Raw genomic sequence first — 13,603 nt, forward strand, 5'->3', positions numbered from 1 at the left:
ATCAAAAGAAAGTCATTGTGTCCCTTTTTTTTTATTTCAAACATCAATTAAACACATAACTCATGTTTTTGATTTCGAAAGTGTATTTTTCTTATAATTAATATTACTATTTATGAGTGATATTTTCTCATATTTTCTAATACTTCGTCAAATTATTTATGCTCTTTTAAGTTAACGTTGAATCTATGAATATAGATAAATATCTGATGAAATTTTAACATGGCCTGTGCGAGTGGCTGAAATTTATAACAAAAATAAAATCTATATGGTTACCTTTACAAGGAACTTGATTGATATTCTATTACAAATCAATATTTCAACACAACGTAACTTTTTTTTTCCTATCAAAAAAGAAAACAAAAAACACAACAATAAAACTAAAAATTTACTAACAAGAATATAACCATATATACTACTCAATTTATTAAAAATAATATATGAAAGTAAAATTATCTTTTCAACTATAACTTTGTTTTTAATAAATACAGTAGGTAGAGATCGACATTCCAATTTACGAATGATTAATTATAATTATAATCAAATTCAATGATTTTCAATTAAAAATAAATTTACATTCACTTGATTAAATATAAATAAAGTAACTACTCAACGGTCAATTTAAATATAATTAAATGAATGAACTATTTATTACCATCTCAAACGTCGATGACTCTATACACTCTTTTTGAACTGAAAAACTATATATTCACTAAAAAAAATAAAGTAACTACTCAACGGTCAATTTAAATATAATTAAATGAATGAACTATTTATTACCATCTCAAAACCATCTCAAACGTCGATGACTCTATACACTCTTTTTGAACTGAAAAACTATATATTCACTAAAAAAAATAAAGTAACTACTCAACGGTCAATTTAAATATAATTAAATGAATGAACTATTTATTACCATCTCAAAACCATCTCAAACGTCGATGACTCTATACACTCTTTTTGAACTGAAAAACTATATATTCACTAAAAAAAATATAGATAGACGTCAAATTAAAAACTTTCTAAATTTTCTTCATACTGCCATAAGATTGATGCTTCATAATTTATATATACTATGGCTTATATCATGTTATATTTAGAGATAAATAACCATAAATTATATTAGGGAAACTTTCCTAACTTTCCGTATCTAAAAAATAATAATAACAAGTCATTGTACATGCCAATATTAATTCATCAAAGCATTAATCACCTTGCTTAAATTAAAGTTTAAAAAAGTCACGTGGATTACCATGAAAAAATTTGATCTATCTTGTTGTCATAGACCATTTTATCACATGTCAATAAAAAAAAACATTATTTATCAATAATGTTAGCCAATAAATTAAATTTGGCATACATAACACTCAACCATCCTATTAATCTTGAGAGATTTCCAATAAACTTTTTTCGTACCATAAAATTCAAAGTACTCAGCGTATTATTTAGGCACACCATAATAATTAAATTCATGTTCGCAATCATTCAAGTTTTTCACAATTATTTTTTCATTTGAACTTTGATTTAAATCCTTCAAAAATAAAGTATTAGGTGTCTCGTGCTCTACAACTAGGGCCTTAAATTCTATAGTTAGGATGATAATTAGTTATTATTAAGAGAAAATAGAGTAAATAAACTTCATTCTATTATTCGATGTGGATATATTTTCGTAGAAAGAATTTTTTTCTTAGTACGGAAAATCTATGACCTCTTAGTTGTAGATAGGTATCCTAATCAGTTGAGCTACGTTTATGTTTTTTTTTTTCTTTTTTGACATTGGTGAGTGTTGGGTCAACTTATGCGTACCTTAACTAATCTCACGAGACAACCGTCTGACTCTACTACATTTAGTTGTCAATGAAACTCGTATGATATTAGGTAGTCATCATGGTTTAAACTCACTTCTTCTACACTCTTTGCGATTTAAATTGGTCCCTATTAACTAATTTTGTGACAATATTGTTTGGAAAAATTAAATCAGACCTTAAGATGTTACACGGTGGCAAGAGATTTGAGTATTAACATCCATGATCTAAGTTCAAGTCTTTCTGTGCCTCAAAATAAAAAATTATTTCTTTGAAAAAAAAAATAAAACGGAACAAAATTTATAAACTTTGGTAAGTATATATATAGATCTTATAGACATCTATTTGATAATTACTTTTATTTTCTATAAGATGTGATGTAAAATTTTTATTTTTATTTTTATTTTCTCATCCTCTTGTTCTTTTGGAGCTGGGTGAAAAAAAAAGGCTCGAAAACGAGGCCGGTGGTATAATTAATTTGGAAGCATTATTTTCAAATGAGGAGCTTGAAATTTGCACACATGAAAGAGCATTTAATTTGAGTGGCCAAAACGAATTGAAAAGGGGTGGTTTTGATTTCGTTGTTGAAAATCCAAATTGAAGAAGAAGGCTTCTTGATATCATTTGAAATGACTACATGTAACGTCGGACTTAGGATTCGAAATCTGGATTTGGCCTAATCGTCCCGACATTCCACTATGATCTGATCGTGCCACCGTTTAGTTCTAAGCTGAATAGATTGGTCAAGAAAGGAGGGATACATGAATGAACCGATACCACATTTAGATCCTGAGATTATGGAATAATGGTCAATAAATGTTTAAAAGAAATAATAGTCATTATGACAAAATGTACCTTCCTTTTAGGTAACTCAATAAACGGAAACTGTGAAATGAACCAAATAAAGATGAGAGAACCATGGACGCAACACAAATCTTTATTAATTATGCCCACCTTGTTTGAAAAAATAACTCCTATTAAATTGGAAATCTGGAATGATTTAGACTAGCAAAGAACCAGCCGTATATCATATCCATCAAATAAATATTTAAGATTCACTGTATATAAATATTGGTTTTTTTTTTTTTTCAATCTCCCATTTATTGTTATTCTCCTCTTAGGTGAGTTTTGAATCCATATGATGCTCCTAGTTCTTGCCATTAGTGCCATCTTCTCTTATATTACTTGTTGGAATACTAGTTAATATATGGGTAGGTAAGCATTAGCATATGAATCATCTCATTTTATAATTTTTCTGAGTTTAAAATTTTTCTAAGTTTAATAATTGTAGAGGGAGGCATCAATTTTAAAAATTAGTAATAGATATTTCTATATATCTACTAAATCATATATATTCGGATTAACCTCTAATAAATCACATATATGAATTATCTCTTTCAAGTTTGTAAAAAAGAATTATATATATATATATAATGCAAATATATTAAATTAATATCATGTCAATAAAGGGCAGAGGAGGTAAAAAAAAACAAGTACCTGTCCACCATGTTGGCCATTATTAATAACAATTTCAATTTGCATTATTTATTTTCCAAACATAATACCACGTGCTTTTAAGTTTTAATTCGATTGGCTTTCAATGTCAATGGTCAAACAACAAGATGGTAACATCCCTCGTTTATGTGTTTCCTTTCCTTCTTAAAAGAGAAATAGAATTAAATTAACTCCTATAGCTAATGATATTTATTTATGTTGGAACAAATTTGAAACAAGAACCAGAAATGAAAAACTTATTTTTGTTATTCTATACAATTTTGAAAATACTTTTAAAAAAAATATAAACAAGAAACATAAATAGTTGCAAATGCTCAAATTTCATAATAAAATTGAAAACGATAAACAAGGAACTTAAACATTACCAAACATGATCCTAATTTACATCGATATTTCGACATTTCTATACACATGTATGTATGACATCGACATGAATGGTACATTGACATTTTCATGGAATTGCAAAAAAAAAAATCAATAAAATATTAAAATAAATAAATAATATCACTAATATTGACATAATGTTAATATTAATCATTTTTAACTTCCTCAAAATTATTTTTTATAATTTTTTAAATATATTTTTCTAGAAATATCCAACAACATTGACATTTTATCGATATTTAATTTTCATAAAAATTGAGACCTCGATACTTTCATTAACATCAATATTTAAAATCTTGTGGATAACGACATTAAAAATTATCGTTCATTTTTTCATGAATTGATAACATACATACATACACACACGTGTCTTGATAATAATTATAAAAGGAAGATATAGACTACATTAAATTTTAAACAAAGTTAAAGAGAGATTAGGTTAATTTTCTTCATATAGGCCCCTATTATAAATTATAATGTAGACAAACCTCATTTTATGTGTGGTATTATTTAATATATAATAATTAATTTCTCCAATGAAAATGGAAAGTCAAATTAAAATAATTTGTGGATATGACATCCATCCACTTTGAAATATTAGAGTTGTCTTAATGACCATTTAATTCAACTTTAATTGTGTAGATAATGCAAGTTGAAAAGAAACCTAGCTGCTTAATTAATTTTACAATTGTTAATCTTCAATTATTAATTTTAAAATGTCTCGGTTAAATTACAAATTTAGTCCATGAACTTTTAATATTATTTTTTAACAACGAAGTTTTAATATAATGATGTGTTTAATAGATTCTTGAGTGTAATTAATCTTCGAACTTTAAATATTATGATTAATAGGTCTCAAAACTTTCAAATTTGTATGTAACAAGTTCTTGATCTTTTAGACGTTTTCTTTTTAATTATTGGACTTATTAGACATAAAATTGAATTTTATATTTATTATGATCTTGAATTTTCAATTTTGTGTCGTTCATAAATTTTAAAATATGTTTAATACGTCGGGTATTAGATACAAAATAAAAAATTTAGAAACCTATTAAACATTTTTAAAGTTTAGGAATCTATTATACATAAAACTCAAAATTTGAAAACCCTATTAGATACACCTAATATAATTTTTTTACAATCAATGTACTTTACCATTTCAACTACGTTAATTTGTATTAATTAATTATGGAAAATGGCCCATTAATTCAAATGGTCGAGATAAATTAAAATGATTTAGAGAAAATTAGTTCAACCTCTAGGATGGCCACCTACCTCAATTGAGGTGTGTATAAACTGACCCAAATACTCATAATATTTACAAAAACATTAATTTATATTATTATGTACCAACCACCTTATGACCATAGAGATTGTAAGCATTAAACTCAAACGTTTTTAATTCTAAAAAAATTTAAAATTATAATATTAAGAATGAAAAATATTATTTTACATTAAATAATTATAATATCAACTTTTTATCTTCTACCAAGTCCTTTCCCTCTTTTCCATACATCTCATTTACATTAAAATATTTAAAGTATTAACCCATCAACGCCTATCTTAATTATCATCCACCACGGCTAAAAAAAAGAAAATTAACATTTCTCTAACAAAATTTTAAAAGTGGTTATCAAAGATGGGTGCTCACCGGTCATCAACTAAATATCGTATGTCACATAGATACAACTCGAACTACTCGTATTTATCACAGAGCTTTTGATTATAATTCCAACACAACTTGTTTGCTGAGACGTTTTGGAAATATTTATATAAAAAATTCTTTCCTCCTCTTAGAAAAATTAAGGGAAAAAAAATATCATAATTACAGCATCTCAATCACCGGTCATTGTTAGAATCGATTGTTTCTTAACGCAATCTCGGTGGAAATTTGAAATTTTAACATAAATGACAAAACTGCCCCCGTTCCTTTCTAGAAACTCGCTGCTTTTTCCTCATCAATTTGGTGTGTTCTTCCTTTGACTTCGGATCTCGGTGGTTAGTGGTCTGGACAATTTAGTAAAATACAGATTACACCATTAATCCATTTTTATTGTGTTATTTTAATCCAAGTATTTAAGTCAAATTCTTTTAATATAATCTATGATTCGAATTCATAATTTTTTAATAGAAAATAGACGTTTTAATTAGTTGACAATTATTTAAGTCTATGCGACGGTTGGTCGTCAGTGTAAATCAATAATTTATGCAAAATGTAAAAAGAAAAAAAATATTTTTTAAGTAAAATAATAATAATAATAAATAAAGGAAATTTGAACCTCCCACCCAAAGGAAAAAAAAAAAGCATAGCTGGTTTTTATGAGTCAAATATTTGTGATTAATGTGGAAGTTGCATCTGTAACTACCAATCCAATTTAATTTACATGCTACATGGATTTAGCTCCAATTTGACATATATGGTTTTAAAAAATTCAATTTAATTTTTATAGTGGCAGCTTTCTATATTATTATTTATTAATTAACTCAAGAACCTGCCCTATCTATTTCTTACTTACTACTATACCCTAATATAGTTAGCTAACATAATCCATTAAAAGACACATCAATTTAGAGCTGCATAAATTTAAATAAAAAATGTGTCACATATTTAATATAGTAATGACTTGTAGTAGTAGAGACGATTCATGATAGAAACAATTTTAAAATTTTAAAATCATAAAAATTAAATTTAAAATATTCAAAATATCAATCAAAAAGAATCGTTGAGTAAATAATACACCTATTGTTTTTTTTAGTAAAAAAATCTATTATTTCTTTTCTAAGATTTAAGATTAATCATCTATCTTCGTAGAACTAAAAAAATCAAAATGGTTATAAAATTATTGCGGATTTTACTATTCATGTCTATGTCTGAAAAATTGTACTTCTTTCTTTATATATGTGTTGGAAAAATGATTAAAAATACTAAAGTCTATTAAATTTGATAGTAAAATACAACGACAACCTCCTAAATTAAAATCAATTCATAACTAGAAACAAAAGGGAAAAAAAAAAAAGAAAGAGAAAAGAAAAGAGAGGATACATTTGTCATTTTATTGAAGCAATTCTTATATGTTTGTGTGCGTTTGTGGGCCTCTTGAGGATATGGCCATTTGTGGCCTCTTAAATGCTTGAAGCCCGAAATATCATAACGTTAACCCAAAATAAAATAAAAAAAAGATATTTTTTACCGTCAATTTAATAAATGGTCAAAAATATTATAATTGACCGATTGAATTTTAGATGACATTTTATAATATTATCATCCACATTACTGCCAAAATTTCCTTTTAATACGATATATGGAGGTAGAAATTGGAACTCATGACTTTTTTATTTTGAATTATGGTTGACTATTCAAATGGTTAGTTATATAATTTTACTTTAATCAAAATAGTGGGGTATTTGTACCCTCATTATCTTCTTGTTTATAATATAATATTAAAAGAATAATGATGATATTTATTTTTTAAAGTTCTATTACAATAATGAGAGAGAGTTTCTTAACGTGGATTGGAGGTTAGCATTTTAATCTTTAAAATAGATCAAAGTTAAAACCATAGAGATCCCATCGTGAAAGCAAGATTAAACAAAAATTAGAACTACAAATAATAAAATAATATTTTAATCAAATAAATATTATAAAAGTTAATGAGTATTATTTTAAAAAAATTATTATTATTATTATTTTAATCTAAAAACACACAGTATTTTAATTCCTCACATAGCACGTGGAAGACGACGTCGTTAGATGTCGGATAACGAGGCCATCTCCACTGCCTGAAACTCAAATTTCAATTGTTGAGGTCGCAAAATAGTGCTTCTCGTCGTTTCTCCGGCAGCTCTCAGGTGAGTTTTCTGACCGTATCCAGCTTCAATTTCTCTCTCTCCGCCATCATAGAAAAATCACTATCAAGGAATTAATCTGCGGTGTTTGACTATATCTCTATTTAGATTCCGATAAATTGTAAAATGCAGCGTGGAAACTATAGAAATTCTTCAACATTTGAGCTCAGATTTTCATTGTTTTAGGCATTTATTGAATAAGTTCGTTTTGCCTCAGTGTTGGATCGTTGTTAATCGTCTGGCTCAGCTTCGTTTAGCGTCTCATCACATTAAACCGCACATGAACTTTGTTTCTCTTGTGTTCCTTACATCGTTAACCAAACTAGGGAGTTCCAGTTCTTTCTGTTTGATGCGATCCCTATTTATCCTACGGGAACAGTTCGTAGGGTAATTCGCCTTCTAATTTTTTGTGTATTTATTGAATTAAGTATAGATGTGTAGCTCCCGGCTTGTGACTGAGTCAATTTCTCCAAGCGATAGCAGCTAGTATTGCATTGAGAAAGAAATAAGTGTTGGTTATTGTATTGAAATTTTTGCTTAATAGTTTGTAAGTACAGGTTCTAAGTTTGATTATTAGCTGAAATCAGTTGAATGATTTTCATTCTTCTTTATATCCGGACCAGAGTGTACAGACCAGCTAACGTACACCTCAACCAAGTTTGGTATTAAATGATGATCGTATTTCTTTTTCTAGTAGTCAAAATCTTAGATGAAGCTGATCATACTTTGCAGATGCAAAGATCTTTTATTGAGAGGTAGAGGAAGAAGGGCACAATTTTCTTCTTTAAGCAAGGAACAGTTCCTACCGTTTGGCAGAAATGGTGCAGGATATGTCAATACACGCTCTGGCAGCCTTGGGAGATCCCAAGGTTTATGGATCAACTCTTCCATGGAGGAAGAATTTCAAGCAGACAAGTAAACCCCAATTAAATTCTACACATTGCTTTCGGCATCAATACTTGCGAAGCTTTTCCTTAACTAGCCAACCCAATAGATTGAGACGAGGAAATTTCAAGTTTAAAGCTGGATGGTTGTTTAAAGGGGGTGGACAAGGGTTGGGTGCTCGCATAGAGCGCAGCGAGAATGCTAACAATGATATTTTAATCTTCTTTTTTCAGCTGGACCTGGCAACACGAGTACAGGTATAGCTGGCTGTTATGCTGGTATCCATTTTCTTCATATAATGATTCCTCATCTTTATTCTGTTTTAGTTTTCACCCAAAAAAAAAAAAATCTCATCTTTAACTGAACAAGATTTCCCTGGTGTGGATTATTATTGATTGCAGTACGCATTGAACATCGAGCAGTATGAAATTGCACAGCAATTGAGAACAAAGCTAACCGAGGTCAGGTTTGTTATTTGCTTTACTTAAAATAAAATGACTTATATTCATTACTCGTAAGGACATATATTGTGAAGTGTCTGTTTTACTTGTTAAAGGTTGAAGAAGAAATCATCAAGCAGCAAGAATCAAAAAGTGGATTAACTTCGAAGAGTGAAGTACAAGACAAAGGTTTAAATATCATTCGTCTACGGTAAAGTCCACTCATATTATAAATTTATACCCATTTTAGTATTTAGGATATATCCATCAAATTGATCGTCTATTCTCAATATTTTATTTATGATTGTTTAAACCTCTTTCCTTTTCTTTTGTTCTTGTAATACTTTGGCATATTTAAACTGCTTGATTTCAGGTTTTCATTGCCTTTTCCCATCTTTTATTACAGTGCAGACTTGCAGAATGCTATTGAAAGTGAAAATTATGCTCTGGCTGCACAACTGCGAGATAAAATTTCCAAACTGGAAACTGAGTCTCTAGCTGCGTCTGCAACAGTTCTGGCTTATGAAAATGCTGAATATAGCTTTAGATTGGGACAGAAAGTGAGGCACAAAATTTTTGGTACTATAGTGGCATGCTTTTCATACCAGTGTTTCAACTTTATTTAATTACTTTGAGGTCAAATATGGTAGGTGCGAATATTATTGATACAGAAAAATTTTAGTAAGAGCCATAGATTTTGAATGATCCATCAAACTAAAACATTGAAGTTGCGACAATCTGGGATTTTTAGATGGAAATGCAGAATTACAGAAATATGAGTAATGTAGAATAGAAGTTAGAACGATGAAGAACATTTTATAGGATTTTCCAGGTGGCACATAAATCAAATAAAGGAAATGAAAACTTGTAAAGAAATGGATCCTCCAATATGCAAGGTTGAGCTACAGGTTCATTACGGTTTGTTGGTGTCTCTTTCTAGTACTAAAACATGTCTCCTATCAGGATACAGGGGTGTGGTTTGTGGAATGGATCCTGTGTGCTGTGAATCAAGTTCCTGGATGGAGATAGCACAAGTTGAAAAATTGTCTCGAGGTTCTAATCAGCCATTTTATCAGGTCAGGTTCCATTTACCTCTCCAAAAATATTTACCAATGAAACCCATCAAAAATGTTAACAGACCCTGATTTACTGTCTATCTTCTTTCTCTAATAATTCATCTTCCAGGTTTTAGTGGATGTCCGTACAGAACCTGATTTGCTGGTCGCATATGGTAAATTTTCTATTGCTGCTAATCTTGATGGCCATTGATATTAAATTACATAAAACTTTTTATCTACTTCTATTCTACCGCATGACTTGAGCTCTAAAAAGTGTGTATTGCTGTGAATTTCCTTCTATTCTATGATGCAGTTCCCGAGGAAAATCTTCTTGCTCCTGAAGAACCAGATATGGTGGCCGTCAACTTCCTTCAATTCTATTATTATTTGTATTTTTGTAGGGAGATGGTATTTCAACGAGAAATAGTTAGCTTAGAAATTTGCTTGGATTTACTTGCTGACTGTGATGATGTGCAGGAGAGGTTTGATCATCCTTATAATTCCTTCTTATTCTATGGAGTGGATGCAGCCGGGGATTTCATTCCTATAAAGCAACTACGGGAGAAGTATAATCGGCCTCGACATGAAGTTCCCTCCGATCCTCAAGACGACGAGCAACGCGGTGATGATTGATCGATCGCTTCCATCCAAAGTGGTTTGTTCATCTTGTTTCTTCCCTTTCTCCTTTACCGCTTTTCCTTTCTTTCCTGCCTTTGTGTTGTTAGGTTTCCACATTCTTTGATTTTCAGAAGATTTAAAACTTGATAATCTGAATTATGGTTGTACATGTTATACTTTTACAGTAATTATCAATAGGAACTAATTAAGTATCTTATGATATATGTTCATGTTGTGGTTCAAAGTTCTTGTTTCTTCAACATAGTTCAAATTGGTAATCAAATTACAGTAAGATTTGAGGAAAGGAAAAAAAAAAAATCTTGAAAAAGAAGTGGAATTCACACGTATAGCCCAGTGGAAATGAAAAATTTCTCATCATCTAAAGTAATCAGTCAAATAACTTGCATCTCTGAATGAAGTTGTTGATATGGTGACTGTCATATAGATTGTATGTGAATTAGATTTGTTCATATCTGAATGGTTAAATATTATGGTATCGATCTATTTTTCGACGATTCAATTGATGAACTTCGATTGCTTGAAAATTTAATTTAGAGTGCAAATATTGTACCTTCGTTACTTTTTTTTTTAAGAAAAAATGTTTCAAGAGTGTTTTTATGGGTTTTGGCTAATTATTATGTCTAGTTTGTTGTTAACTGTTAAGGATCACCATGAATATTTGATTTGAAGAATGGCTACAATCTTTATAAATGAACAACTTGTAACTCATTGATAATCATAAAGTATTCACATGATATTAGCTAAGAGTGAGATTCTCCAAAGGAATTAAATTGATATTAATTTGTATGGTTATGCATTGAGGAAATCTATTATGAAGATGATAGAATTTAAGTGATTAATATCTCTATTAATAACCTATTAAATATATGATATCTTACATGGGGCATGATGTAAGAAAGAATGTATTTTAAATTTAGATAACATAGGTTATTTATTGGTGTGTAGTCTTTGATATGCAAAATCGATGTAAAAAATATATTTTCCAATGTTTCATATAATTAAACAAATATATGTAAAACCATTTTTTTTTAGTTGAACCATTTGTGGGGTGTGTATTCAAACCTTTGACTTTTGATCGATGATATATACCTTAATGAGTTGATTTTAATCCATACTTTGGGTTGAAAAAAAATCCATGTGGCTAAATTCATTTAAAAAATTGTAACCATATTTGTCGTGGATTACAATGTACCTAGTATAGTATAAAAAAGGTAATTTCTTTAAATCTCAAGAGTGACATGTTCGGTCTATGAAATTTTAATATATTTTTAATTGGTCTCCAAGTTTGAATTTAGTTTCTAATTGGTTATCGAGAATCTAGTTTCGAGAGTGACTTTACTTATGTTAATTTTTTACATGAGTTTGACAAATTTTATTATTCTTTATTCTTTTTTGTTTAAATGACATTTTCTCGTAAAAAAATTCAAATAGGAAACAAAAGTATATTTTATCCTTATAAAAAATTGCTCGTAAATACATTTGATGGAGTATAAGATATGGTATATGGTTGTATGATTTTTAAGTTAAAAGTTATTTTAATAAATGACTTTTAATGAGTAAAACTCTAGATGAAGATTTGAAATTATAAAAAAGTTGGAGAGAAAAAATGATGGTCAATAATTAATATCTTTGCAACTTTAAGAAAGTGTCAAAAAGAAGAGCAATTAATCAGAAAGGTGATAAAAAGTTTAGTCAATGAAATGTATGGGACCAATTTGACCATATACAAAAGAAAAAAAAAATTATAATAATAAATAATTAAAGGAGTTTCTAAATTGGCTAATGGCTTCAATTGCCATAGTTTGAAATTGTAAACCTATTAGGTGAATCTATTCATTGATTAAAATTAAATTACACAAATGTAGACTCTAAAATTACTTTATTGGCTAATTCTTATGAATCATAGGCCTATAAATTAAATACATATTCTATAAATTCATGCTTTTAAAATGATTTTCGGTAAGTCACATTATATCTACTCAATTATGCTTGGATTGGTTAACGATAAGAACAAGCCCTAATACGCTTTAAATACATATTCTAATACGTTTTAGAATTTGTTTATTAAGTGAATAAACTTTAAAAAATGTCTAATACTCTTTTAAACGTTCAATTTTTTTCCTCGTAGGTCGTTTAATTTTGTAAATTGCCTCATAATAAAATATCTATAAGACACAAAATTGAAAATTAGATGACTTATTAGATATAAAATTGAAAACTCATAAATTTGTTAGATATTTTTAAAAAACTATATAAATGTAATTTGAAAGTATATCGGCCTTTTTATCAACTTTTTAAAGTACAAAAAATAAACATTTTGTGTCTTGTTTCTCATATAATATTTTTAAATAAAAATAGTAACAAAATTGCATGTAGTAATTATTTGTGGTTTTTTGTTATAAATATATTTGATAACCATTTTTTTAATACATCAAATTGGAGTTCCAACTTTAAGGAAAGGATTAGATGCGAATTATCCTTGACCTATGCTGGATGTTCAGTAACCGTATCTTATTTATAGTTCTCTAGAATTTTAAAATTAAAGAGCAACTTTTGTATGTAAAAATTAAAATTAAATTTTTTTTATATTTCTTATGCATTTTATATGTCACTGTCAATGATACTTTTATTTATGTTTTTTTTCAGAACCCTTTTATATGTTTGGAAGAAACAAAAAAACAAGAAATTTGAGGGTATATTAAAAACATTTCTTAAATTTGAGAAAGGAAAAAAAGGAACAATTACCAAACCACATGTTTATATTTAAAAAAAAAAAATACTAGAAACGAGAAACAAAAAACGAAAAACGGAAACATTAGAGTTCGTCTACCTATTTTTAGGCTGGAGTGGGGAGCATCTGCTACCAATAGGTGGGGCCCATAGCGTGTAGTTTTTGTTTTAATTTTGTTTTTATTATTAATTACATGTAGTTTCAACTTTTAAGAAAATCTTCGACTTTGGAAATCGTCACTCATTTTCCATGACACTGACTATGCAAATAACCTGGGCCCCACTTTCGCCTCCTAACACTAAC

The 13,603-nt window shown here is 28.5% G+C and overlaps 1 protein-coding gene across 3 annotated transcripts; it reads left to right on the top strand.

Annotated features, from left to right (window-relative positions):
* Positions 1 to 7,393: 7,393 nt before the first annotated feature.
* LOC111005087 (uvrB/uvrC motif-containing protein) lies at positions 7,394 to 10,770 on the top strand. 3 transcript variants are annotated; one of them, XM_022276464.2, is made up of 9 exons: positions 7,394 to 7,550; positions 8,280 to 8,689; positions 8,834 to 8,893; positions 8,989 to 9,083; positions 9,279 to 9,451; positions 9,836 to 9,948; positions 10,058 to 10,103; positions 10,244 to 10,284; positions 10,408 to 10,770. In XM_022276464.2, exons 2-9 carry the CDS (start codon positions 8,366 to 8,368, stop codon positions 10,561 to 10,563), a joined length of 1,008 nt encoding a protein of 335 aa, XP_022132156.1. In that variant the 5' UTR covers positions 7,394 to 7,550; positions 8,280 to 8,365; the 3' UTR covers positions 10,564 to 10,770. The 3 variants fall into 3 exon arrangements, with proteins under 3 accessions (XP_022132156.1, XP_087984385.1, XP_087984386.1); XM_088128259.1 differs by having other exon boundaries at positions 10,244 to 10,770; XM_088128260.1 differs by lacking the exon at positions 7,394 to 7,550 and having other exon boundaries at positions 8,582 to 8,710; positions 10,244 to 10,770.
* Positions 10,771 to 13,603: the final 2,833 nt, after the last annotated feature.

Source organism: Momordica charantia (genome assembly GCF_013281855.1).
Source record: "Momordica charantia cultivar OHB3-1 chromosome 8 unlocalized genomic scaffold, Mcharantia_2.0 BLBB01000008.1, whole genome shotgun sequence".
NCBI classification, from domain to species: Eukaryota; Viridiplantae; Streptophyta; class Magnoliopsida; order Cucurbitales; family Cucurbitaceae; genus Momordica; species Momordica charantia.